We start from the raw sequence: 21606 nt of genomic DNA, 5'->3' as shown, positions 1-21606 counted from the left end.
TCCAGGGACGCAGGGGGCTCGGGAAGGTCACGCTACCGCTGCCTCCTCTGCGTCGGTTCCTAGAGGCAGCAGAGAGAGCAAGGACGTGCGAAGTAGGACATGGTTCTGGAGAGAAGCCGGGGACTTGGAGTAGGGGGGAGGGCTGGAGGGGCGGGAGCGAGCGCTCGCAGAGCTGGAGGATGCTGCTGCAACTGGACGGATGGAAGTTAGACAGCCAGAGGGACTTCCCGTGGGGCCAGGGGCGAGGAGGAGGGCCTGGGAATTGGACAATAGGGACAGGATGCCAGAAGCATGAGAGTGGGGGAGGGAAGCTCTTTTTTGGAGGCAGGATGAGGGGCAAAGGACCACAACCACATCCCTGTTGGAAGCCCTGATTGGGTTTTGCCTCTGGTGGTGCTCCTGCTCCCTGCACAGAGGAGGAGCTGACTTTGCAGCTGGACAGATGGAGGTTAGACAGCGGATTCAGGGGTTAAGAAAAGCAAGTCAGGGACTCTCTGGATGCCGTGTGGGGGAGGAGCGGCACTGTGAATGGACACACTGGTCACAAAAACCAATGTGCAAAACACAGGCGTTGCTGGGAGCCCAGAGGGCCCACTGGCCAGGGCTGTTCTGATGAATGTGCAGCCTGGTGCCAGGGGGTGGGCCTTGAGTGCTGCCTAGCACTGGGGGACTCCTCAGAATACCAATGACACCCCCCCTCTTCAGCTCCACAGCCTCCCCTTCCCTCTGCTTTCCCAGGCTCTCTCTGCCCCTCCCTCTTCTCACTCCCCCTGTCCCTCCTGGGACTTGAAGCAGAGCCCCTGGCACTGACTGTGGGCAGGACAGCTAGATGCTTGAATTCTCTCCCCGGATAACTGTGGTGGCACCAAGGATAGCTTGTTGGGGAATTTGATCCCCATAATCTCCAGCAGCACCCCGAAAATATCCCAAGTCATGCGGGGTGCCTGCAGTGCAAATCAACCTCAGGACCGGTCCCTGTCCTTCCATTTAGACGGCACCCAAGTCCCTCCCTCCTGTATGGGACTCTGGACTGCCCTCTGCTGATGCCCTAACTGTCCCAGTCTTACCACTGTCTGGATTCTACTTCAAATGCTGTGGACTGGCTTCCAAAGCGCTTTTCAGAAGCTCACAATAAACTCCTCCCTAAATCCTCAAGGACCTAAGGTAGAGCTCTGGCCAATCCTTGGACACCCATATACTGTAGAGACAGGACAGGAAGTCCTGGGGGTGGTGGGTGGTAGGGTCTTTTAGTAAAAGAAATGACCCAGGCGGGGAGGTGAGCCTAAAGAGGACAGAACAAGGTGCCTGGCAGAGTCTGGGGAAGGAGAGACCTCTGTTTATTCATTTCATTAAATAAATACTAACTGAATGCCCACTATGGACCAGGCACTATTTCAGCACCAAGTCCTCTGATGGAGGCCAGAGGGATCTGGCCTTGGGGCAGATCTAAGCAGCACCTGGCAGCCCTAGGACCTCCCTTTGCTCCCCTCGGACCTTGCAACCCAACTGAAAGAGACATCCCCCCCACCCCAACAGTCTCAGCATGGGTCCATGCAGCCAGCCTGCCTCCACCAGGGCTGGGATCAGCTCCACCCGGGTCTTAAGCCCAGCCAGGCAGAGCCAGGCAACCATGTGGCTGAAATTCAATCTCAGTGGTGGCTCCCAGGTAACCACAGTTCTTGCTGTGGGGAAACCTGGCTGTGATGGGGAAAGAAGAGAAAGTGACCTTCCTTGTCACCTCCCCTCATGACTAGAAGTGTGGGCACACGTGGCATCCTGAAAGAGTCTGACCTTGATCGAGGCCAGAAGCAGCTGGGTCTGGACTGGGGCTGGTACCAGACAGTCTGTTCCAAGAGGCAGTCCCCCTGGTGGGAAACCAGACGTGGTGCGGGAACAGGGAGCTGCTGCTGTGAAGGCTGGTGAGAGCCAGGACTCCAGAGGCTCCGGCCCTGAGGTCAAAGCCCTGGTTTGCCATCTGCAGCGGCCAAACCTTGTGCAGGGCTTCCTTTCTCTGAAACTCTTTCCTCTTCTGAACAACGGGCTGAAGAGTATCAATGGCACTGGGTAATGTGTACTGCACCTGGCCCATGGACGAGCTCAGCAAAATCTAGTTCTTTCTCTTTGCTAGTCATGCACGCACATACACACATGCCCAGTGTGCACAGATCTCCTGGCCAGGAGGCCAGTGAACCAGTCTCCTGTGGGTGAGACGGAGCGTTCGTTATCTGAGAGAGGAGTCCGCCCTGAGGAATTTCCAGGGGAGGCAATGAGTGCCCCCTCGCCCCCGAGACTCTTCCAACACTTACAGCTCTGAAGACTCATACTGCAGTCTAGCTGGCACTTGCTGGGCAGGGACCTTCTGTACTATTTTTACCTGCATCTTGTCCCCTGGCCATGTGACAGTCACCATCACCCATTTCTATCCCTTCCTAAGAAGAGGCAAGAAGAACCAAGACCTCCCTGAGGTCTCAGAAAGGGACCCTCGGAGACTGGCTGAAAGCAAACAGGACCAATGGAAGCAGGAAGAATTCAAGTCTGATTTCACGTAGAACTTCCTGCCCTAGTAACAGAAGGAGAATGTCTCAGGGAAACTGAAATATCTTCTGGACAAGGAAACAGACCCAGAGGTGGAAAGTTATCTGGGGTCACACAGCATGTCACAGGCTGACCATGACCAAAAGCAAGTCTCCTGATGGACGCCCAGGCCAGGGTTCTTGCCAGGGCCCCAGCTGTCTCTCAGGGGACAGAAATGGTGGAGGTGGGGGGGGGGGTTGCAGCCCAGCTGGCTGGCCTCCCAGCCTCCTGGGTCCTGGGGAGCTTTCCAGTCTCTGTGGAGGAGAATAATCAGTCTCCTCCCTCTCCCTCACCCCCACGGCCCCCCCACCAAGGCCAACGCTGAGGCCATGACCCAAGTTGAGGAAACAGACCCTCCCCAAGGTCCTGGCGTCCCTGGCGCCCCCGCCTCCAGTGTTAGCCACTGGTCACTGGACTCCCAGCCACAGTGGCCACTGGGAGAGCCCATCCTTCTGGTCCCTTGAGCACCTGTTCCCACTTCCCCAGACGTGGGGGTGGGGCCCAGCAGCTCAGATCCTCTCAAGGCCCTGCACGTCATGTGGGCACCTGGGTCCTCTGCAGGGGGACGTGGGAGTGGGGCTGCATGCGCACAGCTCCAAGCGCTGCCACAGCTGTGCTGGCAGAATGGTGGCTTTGAGAACTTCTGAAAGGGGCCAGGAAGCGCGGGACCCTGGCCCAGATGAGGGAGGGCTCCTGCAGCTGAAGGCCTCAGGGTGGGCAGGGGAGGTGGGGTGGCGAGGAGGCAGGCTGAACGGCACCACATCTAGGGGAGCCCCTGAGTGGACAGAACTTTGCGGCCAGGGAGCAAAGTCCTATGCTCAAAGGGCATCCCAGACTGTTCCCCAAAGAACAGCTGAAGCAACTGGAGGGCTCGGCCCTGAGAACATCCAGATCTCCTTCTGGAGAAAGCCGTCCCATCTGCAGGCTCCTCGCAGCCCCCTTCCCTACAGCCCAGGGCCAGAGACCTCTCAGGTTTTCTGAAGAGCAGGCTGCAGGCCTGTTTCTTCACCTGTAAAATGGCAGCAGCTTGCTTTCTGGCTTTGACATTGGAACTACATAAATATATTATATAATTGAAACAGAATTAAGTTCAGAATAATGAAGTTAATTTTAGGCTAAATTAAGAAGCAGAACAGGGATGCAATTCCTAAAAATCTGAAACAAAGTGAGACAAGGGCCCGTGATTGTACTTGGAGCTGGAAGCAAAGCCACATGGAAGAATTTTCTTTCAAGTGATTATGAAACTGAGCATTTTGACTATTCATCCCTAAGAATGAAAAGAACTGCAGAGAAATCATAATGTTGGCTTGGCATTTCAAAACGCACTATTTATTGGGATAATGCAAACAAATAATTATAGTAATGGTGTTTGGAACTCTGAGTTTCAGTGTGAGGAAAGGAGAGTTAAGCTAAACTGCTAATCTTTCACGTGAACTGAAGACAACAGCATGAGCTCACGATTTGTATGTCTGTGAAAAAGGCTTAGAAGCAGTGACACTCCCCCCCACCCACCCCGTTAATGCTGAGTGCTCCTGGGGTCCAGACGACCGTCTCTAAATAGTACTTTCCACTTCCAGGAACCAGGCCTCTTCAGGATGTCCCAGTCAGGGGCAGGACAGCTCATCACATTTGCAAATAAAGGAAGTTTGGGGTCTCAGGTCAGATCATGTCAAAGGGACCCAGTAGCCACATTGTGGAGACTCTCACTGGCAAGGTGACATGTCAGCATTAAATGAATAAATCCCATAAGAGATGGAAGCACATCAAATCTATAAAGTCCAAGAATTCATCATGATACTAAACAAGAAAATCCCTGATCACCTTTGCACACTGATGGGGGCATGGACTCACAGTTGTGAAGATTAAGAGGGTGTAGCAGACCCTGTCAGTGTCCCCTTACTGGCCTATGTCCCCTTACTGGCCACCTAGACAGGCCACAGGCTGAAGACTTCCTGAGGATTTTTTCTGAATGGGCAGGTACACTGGGCCCAAGAACACAGCGAGTCAGACGCATGTAGGAGTTGATGGCCTGGAAACAGCTTCGGCCAGTGACAGAAGGGGAGCCCGCAGACTAGAAGCCCCACCCCGCCCCCCTCTCCCTTCACTCTCAGCAGCTTTGAGCTCCAGCTGGGCACCTGTTCCAGGTGATTGGACTGTTTGCTCAATGATTTGTTGGATTCTCTCCCTTCCTGGACTCACTGTCTTATTAAGACCTGGGGGTTCAAAGCCTGCACATACATATGGGTGGACACAACGGCAATCCCAGGTGGAATGTGTGATTGGGTGAGACTGCTCAGAGAGCAGGAAGCCAGGCTCCCAGATGCCCTGTGTCTGTGGCACCCATGCCTCTCTCTCAGTGCCTCTGTGATCAGGCCAATCAGGCTTCAGAGGAGGAAGTCCAGGCCTACTTCATGGATGGATCAGTCTGGTGCACTGATGTGAGCTGACCCGGGATGGAGGCTGGGGAGGGAGTTCAGGCAGCACGCTGGCCACCCTTGCCTGCAGGGGGAGAGGTGACTTGAGAGAGGTCTATTGGACTCTTGAGCAGTGGCACATGGTTTGGCTGGCTGGTCAGGCCAGGAAAGGGCAGGACAGGAAGGGTGGAGATAAGGAAGTGGAGGGAGAGCCATGGATGGACTTGCAGGAGCGGGCATTGTTTTTACAGCAGTACCATTAAGGAGCATTCACTGCAGGGGAACGTTGGACAGCCAGGAGACAGGAGACTCCAGGGGATACCAGCCAGACTCTGTCCTTCCCCCATGCCAGTGCCTGCGTGAGGGCCCATGAATGGAGTGGCTATGGCAGTGGGTAGAAGTCTGCATGGTTCCCTCTCACTAAGGCCACCTGACGTGTCGGCAGCACAGACAGGTGCTGAGCCCTCACATGGCGCCATCCCTCAGGGAGATCAACCAGCCACTGGGAAGCATGTTGACTACAGTGTCTCTCTTTCAGTCTGGATGGGAGGGCAATGTTTCCTTCCTGGGACTATGCACATTCTGGGTATGAATTTGCCTTCACTGCCCAAGTGCCTTGGCCAGTACCAATATTCAAGGTCATGAAGGAGATGGCTTATACTTATGAGACCCCATATAGTATCACTTCTAACCAAGGGGATACACTTTAAAGTAAAGGAGATGCGACAATGGCCACAAGACCACCGCATCCATTGTCCCTACCATGTATTACATGACCTTGAAATTGCCAACCCTGGGAGTGCTTTAGTATGACCTCGTTACAGCACATCTAAATACCAGTTTGGGGAAAACATCCTCTGAAATCAAGAGTACTGGACTTCAAAATGCAGTCTACATTTTGAACCAATGGCTATTATATGGTGCTGTAGCCCACAGAGCTAGAAGTCATGGATACAAGAACCAAGGGTTGGAAAGAGCAATAATTTCCCACCATCATCCCCAGTGACCCATGTGAAGATTCGTGCTTCCTGTACCTATAAATGTAGACTCTGTAGGATTAGAAGCCCTAGTCCTTAGGGTGGGAGATGTGTCTGCCAGAGGCTACTATAAGGGTACCACCAGACCTAAGGTACTAGCAGCCTCTGGGTCCTTTTGGGTACCTCATGCCAATTCACCAACACGCAAAGAAAAGAATTATACTGGCAAAGACTTTTGTTCTTTTTTTAAAGATTTTATTTTATTTTATTTTATTGTTAAGATTTTATTTGTTTATTCATAGACACAGAGAGAGGGGCAGAGACACAGAGGGAGAAGCAGGAAGCCTGATGTGGGACTTGATCCCGGGTCTCCAGGATCACACCCCAGGCTGCAGGTGGCGCCAAACCGCTGCGCCACTGGGGCTGCCCTTTTTTAAGATTTTAAAAGTGTATTTATTCACGAGAGACACCCAGAGAGAGGCAGAGATACAGGCAGTGGGAGAAGAAGGCTCCCTGTGGCGAGCCAAACAGGGCACCCAATCCCAGGACCCCAGGATCACAACCCAAGCCAAAGGCAGACGCTCAATCACTGAGCCACCCAGGCACCCCAAAACATTTACTCTTGACGAGCCCATATCCGGTGGTAAGTATGATGGCAGGTGCAGCCATGCTGGCCTGTCAAGGGCATGGGAAGTAAAGGCCTTCAGGGATGAAGGTCTGGGTTTTTCTGTGAAAGCCCTGTGGACAACAGATGAACCATGGAGGAAGATGTGGAATATTGATAATGGTCACAGCCCCGGAGCCACCCGCTGCAGCAACTATTGGAACTTGTCCCACTAACCCTCCTGTCATAAGACTCTGTTTTCTTTCTTTCTTTTTTAAGATTTTATTTATTTATCCATGAGAGACACAGAGAGAGAGAGAGAGAGGCAGAGACACAGGCAGAGGGAGAAGCAGGCTCCATGCAGGGAGCCTGAAGTGAGACTCGATCCCGGGTCTCCAGGATCACGCCCTGGGCTGAAGGCCCTGGGCTGAAGGCCATGCTAAACCACTGGGCCCCCTGGGGCTGCCCATAAAACTCTCTTTTCAAGAATTAAAAATGGTGCCCAGCCACAGCCTTGGAGAGTCAGTGACAGGACACGGTGGACAGGGGGACACATGGGTCTGAGCAGTGGGGAGGGTGGACCACAGCTGTGACCCGACCCTCCAGTATTTGTCTCCATAGGCAGACGGTAGCATCTGGGATTCTGTCTGGTGGCTTTTTTCTCACTGTGGGAGCATGTGTGCACTCAGAGCTAGCCAGGAATGCTAACGGGTCAGTGCTCCCAGAAGCAGCCCTCGGCTTTCAGGCAGGAAGTTGACACATATGACCCTGCTGTCTGTCCATCAGGTGGGATTCTCTGAGACAGGCTCCACACTGCCTTCCAGGGATCCCTTGGCAGGACTGGGCCAATCGCTCCGGCCACTCTGTCTCACAGCCTTTGCCAGCTTCCTCCTCCCTCCTGCCTTGCTTCCCCAGTCCCCCACTGGTGCGTTTTACCTGACCCCCCAGATAAACTGCTTGTACTGAAATCTTTGACTCAACGTTGGTTTCAGGGAACCCCATGGTCTTAGTCAGCTCAGGCTGCTGTAACAAGTTACCATAGCCTGGATGGTTTGTTTATTTATTTGTTTTTTTGTTTATTTATTTTAAGATTTTATTTATTTATTCATGAAAGACACAGAGAGGCAGAGACATAGGCAGAGGGAAAAGCAGGCTCCGCGCAGGAAGTCCAATGTGGGACTGGATCCCAGGACCCCGGGATCTCGACCTGAGCCAAAGGCAGATGCTCAACCAACTGAGCCACCCAGGTGCCCCAGCCTGGATGGTTTAAACAACAAACACATATTTCTCTCATCCCTGGAGGCCAGGAGACCTGGTGTCTGGTGAGGGCTGGCTTCCTGCAGACGCCTGCCTTCTCACTGAAGTCTGCAAGGAGAGAGCAAGCTCTCCCACATCTCTTCTTATAAGGGCACTAATGTCATCGTGGGATTACCTTCCAAAGGCCCCATGTCCAAAACCACCACACTGGGGATTAGGGCTTTAATATATGGATTTGGGTGATGCAAACACTCATTCCACAGTACCTATCTAAGACAAATGGGAAAAAAAATAAGACAAATGGGAGAGAACCAGGCATTAACTCTATCTTTCCTGAATGGGTTCTAAGCCAGAGTGACAGTAATTGATGAGGGATATTTTTCCATATGGGACAATTCATAATAATAAAGGAAGAGGAGAGACAAAATTAGAACATCTCCATTTTGTGCTCCTAATGAAATAATGCATCTAGACCATGGTCACCAGTAGCCATCAGATAAAAAGGTGATGGGTAAAGATGTGTCTGCATCCTAATCCCTGAAACCCTTGTTTGGAAAAAGGGTCTCTGTGGATGTAATTCATTACATGAATTTATTCCCAAAATTCAGTTTAATGTGTCTGCATTGCTCCTATCTCTGTCTGTGGTCGTATTGCATGAAAAGGAGGAGGCAACATGACCACAGACACAGAGATAGGAGCAATGCAGCCAGAGACACTGAGGAATGCCACCTGCCACTGAAGATGGAAGAAGCAAGGAAGAATTCTCTCAGAGTCTACACAGAGGGAGGGCCATAATGCCAACACTCTGAGTTTAGACTTCTGGCCTCCAGAACAGTAGAAGAATATATTTCTGGCTCATAAACCACCACGTTTGTGGTAATGTGTTGCAGCAGCCTGCATAACTGGTACAAGCAACTTTGTGAGTGGATCAGGCTGACAGCAGCAGAATTAACTGACCAGTCGTAGCATCAACAACCAGACACCGCATACCTCCGGATCTGACAACAGAGGAAATACAGTCTTACTTATGAAATACTCCTGGGAAAAAAGTTAATGCATGTTTAATCAAACTGTGAAATATATGGGACTCCTGGGTGGCTCAGTGGTTGAGTGTCTGCCTTTCGGTCAGGGTGTGATCCTGGAGTCCCAGGATTGAGTCCCACATCAGGCTTTCTGCATGGAGCCTGCTTCTCCCTTTGCCTATGTCTCTGCCTCTCTGTGTGTGTGTCTCTTATGAATAAATAAATAAAATCTTAGAAAAACAAACAGTGAAATATAATGACAGGGACAGAGGAACATGTGAAATGACACAACAGGGATACACTCACAGCCAGATCTAGAACATGGGAGACTCGACAGGGAAACAGCCCAGTTTCCTAAACAAACAAAAATGGCATAGAAAACATAAAGGAAAAAGTATTACAGTCTAAAAAGATATTTTTAAGAAATTAACCAAGAGGCGCAGGAGTGGCTAAGTTGGTTTAGCATCCAACTCTTGATTTTGGCTCAGGTCATGATCTCAGGATCCTGAGATCCAGACACTCAGAGAGGAGTCTGCTTGAGATTCTCACTCTGCCCCTTCTCTCACTTGCGTGTGCTTACTCTCTCTCTCTCTCATGCTCTCTAAATGAATAAATAAAATATTTTAAAAAATAAACAAAGTTAATCAAATGCAATGTATAGCCCTTGGATGCTGGTTTGGGCAAATCAACTATAAAATGGTATTTTTTAGACATTTAAGGGAAACTGATCATGAAGTATATATTAGATAACGTCAATTGGGGGAATATGATAACAGAATTAGTTATCTTTTAAAGTCACCGTATGTTAGAAATGCATAGCATGTATGTGAAGATTAATAGAAAATAATAAGCTGTCTGAGATTTGCTTTAAAATACTCCAGCATGGGCAGCCCGGGTGGCTCAGGGGTTTAGTGCCGCCTTCCGCCAGGGTGTGATCCTGGAGACCCAGGACTGAGTCCCACATTGGGCTCCCTGCATGGAGCCTGCTTCTCCCTCCGCCTGTGTCTCTGCTTCTCTCTGTGTCTCTCATGAATAAATAAATAAAATCTTAAAAAAATCATACTCCACCACAAACGACCACAAGTGAGGGACTTCATGAAACCAGAAAGGTGGAATTTTGAAGTGGTCAAGCTGGATGATGAAGTGGTTCACTATCCTTTCTCTCTTTTCTTGCGTATGTTTGAAGTTCTCCGTAATAAAAACATTGTAATAGTAGTGTGGGGCGTAGTTGTAGAAATTAGTGGGCATGTGCTATCATGGGTGAAAATATAAAGCTTTGGGATGCCTGGATGGCTCAGTGGTTCAGTGTCTGCCTTTGGCTCAGGTCATGATCCTGGGGTCCTGGGATCGAGTCCTGCATCGGGCTACCCGCAGGGAGCCTGCTTATCCCTCTGCCTATGTCTCTGCCTCTCTGTGTGTCTCTCGTGAATAAGTAAATAAAATCTTTAAAAAGAGAGAGAGAGAGAAAGATTTGCAGCAAATGTAAAGTCCTGTGACCATTTTTTATGCAGTTTCTTGACAAAGTCGAGGGCATCACACAGAAGGGAAGCCATCTTCCTTCAGGGAAGCTTCTGGGTCCAGCGTCTTGGCTTTCTGGGGCTCTGACTCCGTACAGACTGTAACTCAGAAAACCCAGAAGAGCCGGGGAGGAGTGGGTGCCCACCAGTCTGCCCGCCCTGATGCCTGTGGTGGAACTGGGGCTGATCCTGTACATACTGGCGGTTGTACTTCCAGGTCTGAGTAGGTTGCTCTTTTCTGCCCCCTTTTGGTTAAGCAAGGCCATGGGATTCGTTCTAGAGAAACAGCTGTCGAGGGGAGAGACAGGTGTCTCTCTGCGCTGCAGCTATTCATTGCAGGTGTAAGACCTTTCAGAGCTCTTCTTACTTTTCCCTTCTGGTGTGCTGACCGGCAGCATTTAGGATGGTGGCTGTTTGATCAGCTTGGGTCCCTGAATAACTAAAATGAGAAGAACCCCCTTGTTGACCATGATGCACAGGTGGCCTAAGGGAGAAGTAATCTTGTTTGAAACCACTGCTGTTTGGAGGTTGTTATCACAGTGTAGCTGAGCATATCCTGATGAACACAGTGCCACACGGCAAGCAAACCTACAGGCTACTTGGGAAGAACTCCAATAATAATGATGGCTGATGTTCTGTTGTCACTAGTGTTCTTGTCATCATAATCATCAGTCATCACAGGTACCATCCCCGGAGTGCCTCTGATGTGTGCCAGGCCTGTGGCACCCCGCGAATGCATTGTCTCAGTCACCGCTCACAGCAAACTCCAGAGGCAGAGATTCTTATCCCACGGCCAAGATGAGGAAAGCAAAGCTTAGGAACTCCCACAAACACCCCATTTGCTGTGTGAGAGCTCCTGAAGATGTCATTCGTTCCTTCATATAAAATCCCACGGGATGAATTCTCTTTAGCAATTACAGCAAGAACCCGCCTGGAAAACAATTTCCCCACTCCTATCAAGCACCATTTGAAAGTCCGTACCCTTTGCTCCAGTAATTATTCACTAGCCCAAGCTTGCTGCGGTGGAGTTATATTGCCCGGACAGCAAAATGAATAACAAATTAATTCATTAATTAAAATAATATACAAAAGAAAAAGGAGTTAATGACATTTGATCTTGTCTGTCGAGTTATTGGTGCGTTTCCTTTCTCCAGGCGTTAACGATGCTCCAGGTCCAGCTCCCAGTCTCGCCCCGGGTGGGTGGGGGTGACCGCTCAAGCTCTCAGGCATCTGCCGAGGACCCAGGTGGGTGGCGGGTTGGTCCCCTCCTCCCGCGCTGGGTCCGTTTGCCGCCAGCTGCGTAGCGGTCCGAGTGTCCCCCACAGGAGAGGAGACTGGCAGGATACAGACCCATCCTGAAGCACGTTCAGGACCGTCCGGCTCCGTTCGTTCGGTCGTGCCCGGCGGGGGAGCCTGCGGGTGTGAACCCGAGTCCGGCGGGTGCGCGGCGCCCCCGCGTGGGGCCCCGCGCAACAGCACCGCGCGTTCTCCCGCGTCCGCGTCGACCTAGCCTCGCGGTGCCTGCTGCGCGCCTCGGCCTGTGGGGCCCTCTCCCCGCCCCCCACGGCCCGGCAGGTTCGCCCCGCCACTGCCCCACCAGGCCCGTGCTGCCCGCCCGCCCCCAGCAGCGGCCCGGTCCGCGCTTCCGAGGGTCCTGCCGGGCGCCGCCACTCGCCCTCCCCGCCCGGCCCGCCGGGACCCCGGGACCCCGGGACCCCGGGACCCCGGGACCTGCGCCCGGGGCGGCGGCCCTACTCCGAGTAGCAGTAGGTCCCGAAGGCCGCCTGCTGGGCTCGTGGGAAGCCGAAGCTGCGCACGCCGGGGTCGGGGAGGCCCCCGCAGCGCGGCCGCGGCGACGTGATGGGGAAGCGCACGCTGCCGTCCGCCAGCCAGCCGCCGTCGCACTGGTCCAGCCCCGAGAACTTCCAGGCGGCGTACAGGTGCCCGACCTTGGCCACCGTGGCCCCGCGCCGCCGGCACGCCGCGTGCGCTTCAGACAGGGTCAGCCGCCCGGGCACGAAGAACACGTGGCCTGGGGAGCGGAGCGCGTCACCCCTGGCCGGGCCGGACCCACCCCAGATCCCCCTCTTCGACCCTCCCCCCGATCCTCCCCGGGCGGAGCCTGTAGCAGAGGCGGTGCCGAAGCAGGCGTGAGCGGGGCAGGGGACGGAGGGAGCCTGGCGGGCAGCGTGGCGGTCGGCACCACGCAGGGACTCCGCGGCGAGCGCCGGCCCCCTCCCGCGGTGCGCATCTCGGCCGCGCAGCGTTCCGCAGACCCCCGGCCCCACATCCTCGTCGGAGCTGCAGCCGGGAGGAGGGGCTCTCATCCCCGCCCCGCCGCCCGCCTGGCACCCTGCGTCCTCACCTGCTGTCATCGAAGTGAAGCAGAAGGCGTCGTAGCGGTCGCGGTGCCGGTCGCGGGGTCCGTAGCTGCGGATCCCCGGCCGCCCCCGGCCGCCGCACGGGGCCCGCGCCGTGAGCACCGGGTAGCGCACGGAGCCCTCGAGCAGCCAGCCCGCGTTGCACCAGTCCAGGCCCTCGGTCCACGCTGGCGGGCAGGGGGACACGAGGTCGCGGGTCAGAGGTGTCCCCGCAGGAGCCTGACCCAAGCTCGCCCCGCGGGGCCGAGGGACTGCCGGGAGAGGCCTGCGCGGGGCCGGTCAGCCGCTCACCCTGGTACAGCTGGGCGTAGGTGGCCAGACGCCCGTCCTGCTCCTCGCACGCCTGTTTCGCTTCATAGTAATTGAACTGGTACCGGCCTCGGCTGGGCTGGTACGGAAACACCACACCTGGGGGGAGGCGGACAGCTTAGGGAGAGCCGGCAGACAGGGGAGAGGGTGGGGGACGCAGCCCGGGGAGACCCGAAGAGGAGGGGGCCAGGAACCCAAGGGCCTTACCCTCCAGGCTCAAGGTCAGCGCCACGCTCTCGTCCTCGATGCCGTTGATGAGCTCACAGCGGTACCTGCCCTCGTCCTCCAAGCGCACGCCCTCGATGACCAGGGAGGCGTCCAGCCGATGCCCCCTCCGCATCCTGGCGCGTCCCCCCAGGGGCCCGTAGCCACGGGCGTGCAGGCCGTTGGTGACGAGGATCAGCACTTCCCGGAGCTCCCCGGGCTCCACTTTGCTCCAGCGCACCTTGTAGCTGGGAGGCTGGGCGCCCAGGACGCAGGGCAGCGTGGCCGTGGCCCCACGACGAGAGTGAATGACCTCGTGGATGGGGGGCAGGAGGTAGTGGGGGCTAGGGTGGGGTGCTGAGCAGAGGGGGGCCACAGTGGCAGGAACCCCCTGACCCCCACTACAAGTGCCCATCCAGACCCTGCTCCCCAGACTCCCCCAACCCTCGCCTCCATTGCACACTCATCAAAGGCTCTCCTGGAGCACCTCCAACAGCTGCCCTAGCCACCATCCGCACACTTGAAGCCTCTCCCCCACCTTCCCCCAGATTCTGGGCGGGGCTTGGGGTCTTACCTGGGTCCCCCAGGGCTTTGTGGAAGATGGTGAAGGCCCAAGGGAGAAGGAAGTGACAGAGTGCTGGGAGACTGAGCAGGCCTGGCATGATGGGAGTCAGCCCAGCGTGTCTGCAGAGTGCAAAGAGCAGGCATTTCTTGGGACTAAGGGACGGGGAGAAGGGAGCGGGCTTGGAGGTGAACTCCCATCCATTGGGGATCCCTTGGTGTGTGTGGGGGGAATGTCCAGCTGGAAAGCAAGTGGGCAGAGAAGGCGCCTGGACCGGGCAAAAGGAAGGTGATGGGGAAGGGGCAGTAGCAAACCCCTTTCCCCAGGCCTGGGGGCTGGCTCTCTTCTGCACACCCCCAAGGTCCAGCCTCCCTCCTGGCACCATCCTCCAGCAGAGCCAGAGGACACAGGTTCCTGTCACTCTCCTGCTTAAAGCATTGGCTCCCTTTGCCTTGAGGATAAAGTCCGGTCTCTGGACCAGCTTCCAAGGCCCTCTTGGATCCCGCCTCTCCCAGAGCCTTCCACATCACCTCCTATCCACTGTGCCTCCGCACTGGCTCCAGACACTAGGCTCCAGACACGTTGGACTGGCTCCCAAAGAAGTCGGATTCACTGTGAGCCTCACCTCCTCTGGGAAATCTTTCCTCTTCCCTGGTCGGCCAGACTGTAGTGCACCGCACCTGCTCTTCGGCTTCCCCTATTGCACTGTCCTGGGCATTCCTCTTTGGAAGTGCTTTTATTAGCAGCTGAACTAACTGTGAATTTGGAAGTAATACCTATGCTCATATAGACTTTATCAGTGAGGTTTCTGGTGATTATACAGTTATAGAAACTAATTCCAAACACAATTGTCTACTTCAGCAGTGGAGTTCCCTTTTCTTTTTCTTTTTTAAAATTTTATTTTATGAAGTAGGCTCCATACCCACTGTGGGGCTCAAACTCATGACCCTGAAATCAAGAGTCGCAGGCTCTAGGGACTGAGCCAGCCAGGCACTCCAATTTTTCACTTCTTTATTGTATCTGTTCTTTATCAACTTGGCCATTTTTTAAAAGATTTTATTTATTTATTCACGAGAGACAGAGAGAGAGAGAGAGAGAGAGGCAGAGACACAGGCAGAGGGAGAAGCAGGCTCCATGCAAGGAGCCTGATGTGGGACTCGATCCCGATCCCGGGGGCTCCAGGATCATCAGTAAACATGAAAATAATAATTCCCACCTATCTCACCAAAAGAACATGCGTAAAATGCTTAAAATCGTGTCTGGTATGTAGTAGGTGCCATGCATGTGTTAGCTATTATCTGCAGCACCCGGCAGAGTTTCTGGCACAATAGTAAGTGCTAAATAAATGTGTGTGCGTGTTAATGAATGAGCCCACAGTAAGGATTCTGGGAAGGAGAGCTGGGACTGGGGGGAAGAAAATACTATAGCTGGGGAGTCAGGCGAAGAACCTTGGGGCTGAGCCCATCCTCCTGCAAATGAAGGCCACGCCCTACGAGGTGGAAGAAATGGGGGCTGTGGTCACAGAGGGCTGGGGGAAGAGGCTGGTGAGCCACGCCCAGCACTTCCCATGTGTACCTTCCATTTACTCCTCTCAGCAATGGCCTAAAGTGGGAAGGATTAGGAATCTCCTTTCACGCCTGCTCAAACAAAGGTGCACAAATTATAGGAGACTTGACTGAGGTCACACAATAAGAGGAGGGTTTCCTGGGATTAGAACCGGATTTAAACGCAGGCTCAAGCTCTTAACCAGTGGTCTGTATTTCTGTATTTCCAAGCAACCCTCACATACCCTCTTTGTAGCCTCTGCAGAGAATGAGAGCTCCCACAGCCCCAGGGCCTACCTGTTAGAAGCCTATCTCTTCACAGAGCTGGGAGCCACAGGGACTGGCAGCTTTGTGGCCTGCTTCAGGAAGAGATTCCAGTGAAGGAGTTGTCTAGCCCCTGGCAGGTTCAAGCACCTTAGAGCTGTGGCACTTGGGCACCTGATCAACGGAGTGGCTCCCTTTGACCTTTGAGGAACGGCTTCTGCCCTGAGCTCGCAGAAGCAGCCAGAGTGCCAAGAACTTTTCCACCTGTCACTGCACTAAGCGAGGCTGAGTGACCAGTGTCCAGCCTGTGACCCGTCACTATATCTGCACTGCTCACCATCCTGGGCCTGGGGAAGGTGTGGGGCTTGGGACCAGGGGTGGGGACCCCCAAAAGGGATAGAGTAAAGGAGGCATCCAGGAAGGTTTACCTGGAGGACTGTGGAGGATGGGGTGCCTTGTTTCTTCTAGATGCTCTTGGCCCGGAGAAAGAGCAGACTGGCTGGCAGGGATGAAGATGTTGGGCCGCTGTGTGTGAGGATCAAGTGCAGATGAGCTCACAGACCCATGGTCAAGCTCCCGCTGTCTCCGATTTTCCACATGGGCCTCATCCAAGCAGCACCCCCTCCTCTTGCCCCACAAAGTCCTCACCTCTGTCCTCTGGAGGCTGGGTGCGCATTGCCTATGGGAAGAGACTCTCAAGGTGGGAGCCAGACTTCCAGGACCTCTAGCTGCTTCAAGACACTGGCCCCTTCTGTCCAGCCCCCTGTCTGTCCTTTCCTTCTCTGACCCCACCCCATCGGAAGCACAATTTCCCATTGTCTCTGTCTTTCTCTCTATTGTTGAATAACAGGGGCCCTTTCTTTATCCTGGCAACGAATGGCAACGAAATGTCAACAGCTGGGGATGTGGGATGCAGGACCGGCTGGCACACACCACCGGAAAACGACCCGGGTAGGGGTAAGCTCAGAACAGAACAGATATCCCCAGGGAAAGAGAATGAGGGTGGGGATGGTGGTTGGTGAGAAGGTGGAAATGGGGCCCCTCCCATACTCCAAGCTTCAAGCCTCTGAAGAGCTGTGTGGTGTGAGGCCAGGGATGGCTGGGCTCCATGGGGGGCCAGGGTCAATGGTTGGAATTGCAGTGGGAAAGATGGCAGGCGACAGCAAGGAGGGGTTTCTGTGCCTGGGAGGAAAATGGGAATTTCTGAGAAGGACTTTGGAAAGGTCTTCAGATAGAGGTCAGCTTATTCATCCTGCCTCCTGTAGTGTAAATTCTCCAGAGAAAGGAGGTCCTTAACCTCACGCGGTGGGACTACACCCCTCCACTGTCTCCCCTGGAGTGTAATCTCCTGCCCAAGTTCATACTCATTGTCCAAACCTTTCTGTTGGGGTACAACTTACAACCAACAAGTAGCACAGATCTTCAGTGAACAGCTCAATAATGTTTACATGTGTACATACCATGGAGCTCACCCCCAGATCATATGGAACATTTCTAAAGATTTTTTATTTGAGACAGAGAGAGAGGAGAGAGGGTGGAGTGGAGAGGGGCAGAGGGAGAGGATATTCAAGCAGACTGCTGAGCAGGGAACCTGACAAGGGCTCGATCCATAACCCACGGGATCAGAACCTGAGCCAAAACCAAGAGTCTGATGCTTCACCAACTGCGCCACCAGGGGCCCTTCATATGGAAGATTTCAACACCCAGAATGAGACTTTTTTTGTTTGTTGTCAGTGCAGAGGGTGGACTCCCTCTGGAAATAACCATTTAGAAACAGTTCCAGCTTCCAATGGTCTCTTAACCTTTTTTTCTCTCTGCCCACCAACCCCATATCCATAGCTTTGCATCATTAGGATCATGGACTTTTGGAACCACAGGGGACCTTGGGACACTTATCTTCTTCAGGCGCCTGATGAAAAGAACAAGCCAGTGGGACTTGCCCAAGCCTACACAGAAGGCAGCCCTGGAGTCAAGTCTGGAACTTGTTGCTGTTCCCGCTAATCTCCCGGATGCTGGATGCTCCAAATCAGGGAGCTACAGGGTTTCTTGCTGGGGCCACATCTCGTAACAGGGAGCCCAGCCCACCTGCACTCCCTAGGGGTTTGTTGGATGGTTCCTCCTCCTCCATTACTCTTCCAGAGCCCTTCCCTCCTCCTCCCAGAGGAGAAAAGACAAACAGCCCCTGTCTTAGGGCCGGGACACCCTGATCCAGTGCCTCTGATTGGCCTCCACCCAACTCAGACAAACAGCTTCCCGCAGAGAGGGGGGCATACGGGCTCTGCGGCCACCCCAGGCTCACTCCCACCCTTCTCTCTCCCCAGATCGCTTCTGAACTATGGTTTGGAAGTCTCAAGTATGTGCATCCATAAAAGGCTGAGTTTGGCAGGAACTGTTTGATAGAGGCAGAAAGAACCTTTTGAGGATGGAGTGAGGAAGGAAGGGACCAGAACCAGGAATAAATGTGTGGTGAACAGCCAGAGCTCACTCAATTTGCTCAAGGGCACTTGCATCCCCAGGCCCCACAAGCCTCAGCAGACCAGGAGGCTGCTGGGCTTGCTGTTCTGAGTGGAGGTCTTTGCCACTGTTGCTACTAGCTGGGCGGGTGATAGGAATGATCCAGTACCAGCATGGAGTCCTGACTTCCTCCCTCTAACTCCTCTTCCCAGACTGGCTTCTGGCCCCCAGGCAAGGTCAGCTGACCAACCTTCTTGATCTCTGCTGATGGCAAGCTGGTCCCAGTTTACTATTGGGATTGTTGCATGAGGGATGGGATGGAGAGAGTTGGCAAGATGGCACTTCAGGGGGGTTGCAGGGAAAGACTGGGGACAACCTCTCCTTCCAGTGAAGTTCACACACAGATGCCACAGCCACCTCCCTGCCTCCCAGAAGCAGAGGTCCCTCATCTTCTCCTCCCTGTGAGCCCCAGGCCATACTTCTTTCTGGCCCAGGCTGAGGCATCCTGTGGAGCTGGATCCCTGTGTCACTGCAGGAAGATGTGGGGGTGGGGCTGGGGAAGTCAGCCTTCAGTAAAAGGCACAATTTCCACTCAGGATTGCTCCCTCTCACTCCCTGTGTTTCTGTCTCTGTGCAGGACATGAGGACTCACCTCAGATGCCTCATGGATCCTTGGCAGGAGACTGTGCCTCATCTCAGGGGGCCCTGCCCTGCCCTGCCTGGAAGTCCTGGACAGAGCTGGGTCTCCTGGCCTTCACTCCAGCCCCTTTACTTGGGGTTCCTGAGAAGTGGGCATCAGGGGCGTCAGAGGATTGGAACGGGGTGTCACCCTGTCCTTATCTGAAGCCAGCTAACATTCAGGTTCATCAACCATCTTCATTCTGAGGGCATTGTGGGGGGCAGAGTGTAGGGGAGTGCTTCTTCTTCTGGGGCAATATTCTCACAGTACCAAGGGCTGTCAGAGGAAAGGCGACAAGGCATTAGAAGGCATGGTGGTCTCTGGTCTTTCCCTAGGGAAAATAATGAACAATAAAATATTATTATAAAATAATAGAGCAATAATGAACTCATCATTCTGCTCTATTTGACTGCTCCCCTGGATTCCGCTTCCAGCCACAGGGGTACGCACCAGCTAGATAGAGGCCTGCCCTGTGTTTGCAGGACAGGACTCCACCGTCCAGACCTTTACAGATGCTGGGCATGATAGTGGTTGTGTTAGAGCAGGGCTTTGGGTTCCAGCCATGGCTCCACCATGGATGCGGCCAGGTCTCTTCACTGGTCTGGTTTGCTCACCTGCACAACAGGCATGCAATTTCACTTAAAATATGTTCTGAAGAACCTCAGCATGCAGAGCACCATGAAGGACAGAAGTTCCCAGTCTAGTGGGATAACACCTATTCTGTCTCAGAGGTAGATGAAGGTAAGGTAAAATCATAGGAAGTGCAGAGAACATGGAACAGAATAGAGAACCCAGGAATGCACCCTCAACTCTATGGTCAACTAATCTTCAACAAAGCAGAAGAGAATATCCAATGGAAAAAAAGACAGTCTCTTCAACAAACGGTGTTGGGAAATTTGGACAGCCACATGCAGAAGAATGAAACTGGACAATTTTCTCACACCATACACAAAAACAGACTCAAAATGGATGAAAGGCCTAAATATGAGACAAGAATCCATCAAAATCCTAGAGGAGAACACAGGCAGGAACCTCTGTGACCTCAGCCGCAGCCACCTCTGTGACCTTGGCCACAGCAACTTCTTGCTAGACACATCTCCAAAGGCGAAGGGAACAAAGGCAAAAATGAACTATTGGGACTTCATCAAGCTAAAAAGCTTCTGCCCAGTAAAGGAAACAATCCACAAAATTAAGAGACAACCTACAGAATCAGAGAAGATATTTGCAAATTACGTATCAGATAAAGGGCTAATATCCAAGATCTATAAAGAACTTATCAAACTCAACACCCAAGAAACAAACAATCCAGTCATGAAATGCGCAGAAGACATGAACAGACATTTTTCCAAAGAAGACCTACACGTGGCCAACAGACATAACAAAATGCTCAGCATCACTCGGCCTCAAGGAAATGCAAATCAAAACACAATGAGATACCACCTCACACCTGTCAGAATGGCTAAAGTTATAAGTCAGGAAATGACAGATGTTGGGGAGGATGCAGAGAAAGGGAAACCCTGTACACTGTTGGTGGGAATGCAAGCTGGTGCAGCCACTCTGGAAAACAGTACGGATGTTCCTCAAAAAGTTGAAAATAGAGTTACTCTATGACTCAGCAATTGAGCTACTGGGTATTTACCCCAAAGATACAAATGTAGTGATTCAAAGGGGGCACCTGCAGCCCTATGTTTATTTTATTTTTTATTTTTTTAAAGATTTTATTTATTCATTCATGAGAGACACAGACAGAGAGGCACAGACACAGGCAGAAGGAGAAGCAGGTTCCATGCAGGGAGCGCAACATTGGACTCGATCCCAGGTCTCCAGGATCAGGCCCTGGGCTGAAGGCAGCGCTAAACCACCGAGCCACCCGGGGTGCCCCATATGTAGAATTTAAGAAGCAAAACAAAGGATCATAGGGGAAAAGAGGAAAAAATAAAACAAGATGAAATCAGAGAGGGAGACAAACAGTAAGAGACTCTTAATCATAGGAAACAAACTGAGGGTTGCAGGAGGGGAGGTGTAGGGGGTTGAGGTCACTACAGGATGGGCATGAAGGTGGGCACATGATGTCATGAGCCCTGGGATATAAGACTGATGCATCACTGACCTCTACCTCTGAAACTAGTAATATACTATATGTTAATTAATTGAATTTAAATTTATTTTATTTTATTTTTAAATTTTTATTTATTTATGATAGGCACACAGTGAAAGAGAGAGAGGCAGAGATATAGGCATAGGGAGAAGCAGGCCCCATGCACCTGGAGCCCGACGTGGGATTCGATCCCGGGTCTCCAGGATTGCGCCCTGGGCCAAAGGCAGGTGCTAAACCGCTGCGCCACCCAGGGATCCCCTGAATTTAAATTTAAAAAATGTTTAAAGAACGTACAGAGAACAGTAAATGACAGACATCTAGAAGCTATTTTCATGGTGACAAAGATTTAATAATTATATTTCACTTGCTAATGGTCATGTCACCTATCAATGTGTTTGTTGACAGTCTGTTTGCTGCTATGTTCAAGTGCACCATTTAAACTGTATTTTAAAAATAAATAAATAAACTGTATTTTTGTTCAAGTAGTCCTGCAAGTACCTTGACACCCCAACTTCCATTTTATCAGCCCTTCTTGTCATGCTGGGGCCCAGATTCTCTCACACCCCACCTTGTGTTCTCCTCCTAACTGTGTACAGACCCCCACTCCCAGTCTCACGTGGGTCACGCTGAAGCCCAGAAGTAAGAGGATTTGTATGGGGCACTTGGGTGGCTCAGTGGCTGAGCATCTGCCTTTGGCTCAGGTCGTATCCTGGGGTCCTGGGATCGAGTCCCATATCTGGCTCCCT

The 21606-nt window shown here is 52.8% G+C and overlaps 1 protein-coding gene and 1 long non-coding RNA gene across 2 annotated transcripts; one reads left to right on the top strand and one right to left on the bottom strand.

Annotated features, from left to right (window-relative positions):
- Positions 1 to 9079: 9079 nt before the first annotated feature.
- Positions 9080 to 16429, bottom strand: HAPLN2 (hyaluronan and proteoglycan link protein 2). Its single transcript, XM_072829990.1, has 7 exons — positions 16278 to 16429; positions 16058 to 16154; positions 13834 to 13943; positions 13263 to 13616; positions 13038 to 13154; positions 12731 to 12913; positions 9080 to 12397 (listed from the first exon to the last, which is right to left on the bottom strand). Exons 1-7 carry the CDS (start codon positions 16303 to 16305, stop codon positions 12117 to 12119), a joined length of 1170 nt encoding a protein of 389 aa, XP_072686091.1. The 5' UTR covers positions 16306 to 16429; the 3' UTR covers positions 9080 to 12116.
- A 48-nt stretch (positions 16430 to 16477) lies between these two features.
- Positions 16478 to 21123, top strand: LOC140634694 (uncharacterized). Its single transcript, XR_012032083.1, has 2 exons — positions 16478 to 16586; positions 17469 to 21123. It is a non-coding gene; the product is annotated as an uncharacterized lncRNA (long non-coding RNA).
- Positions 21124 to 21606: the final 483 nt, after the last annotated feature.

The sequence above is a fragment of the Canis lupus genome, chromosome 6 (assembly GCF_048164855.1).
Source record: "Canis lupus baileyi chromosome 6, mCanLup2.hap1, whole genome shotgun sequence".
NCBI lineage: Eukaryota > Metazoa > Chordata > Mammalia > Carnivora > Canidae > Canis > Canis lupus.
Note: the sequence above shows the minus strand (reverse complement) of the source record. Positions and strands in the feature narration are given on the sequence as shown.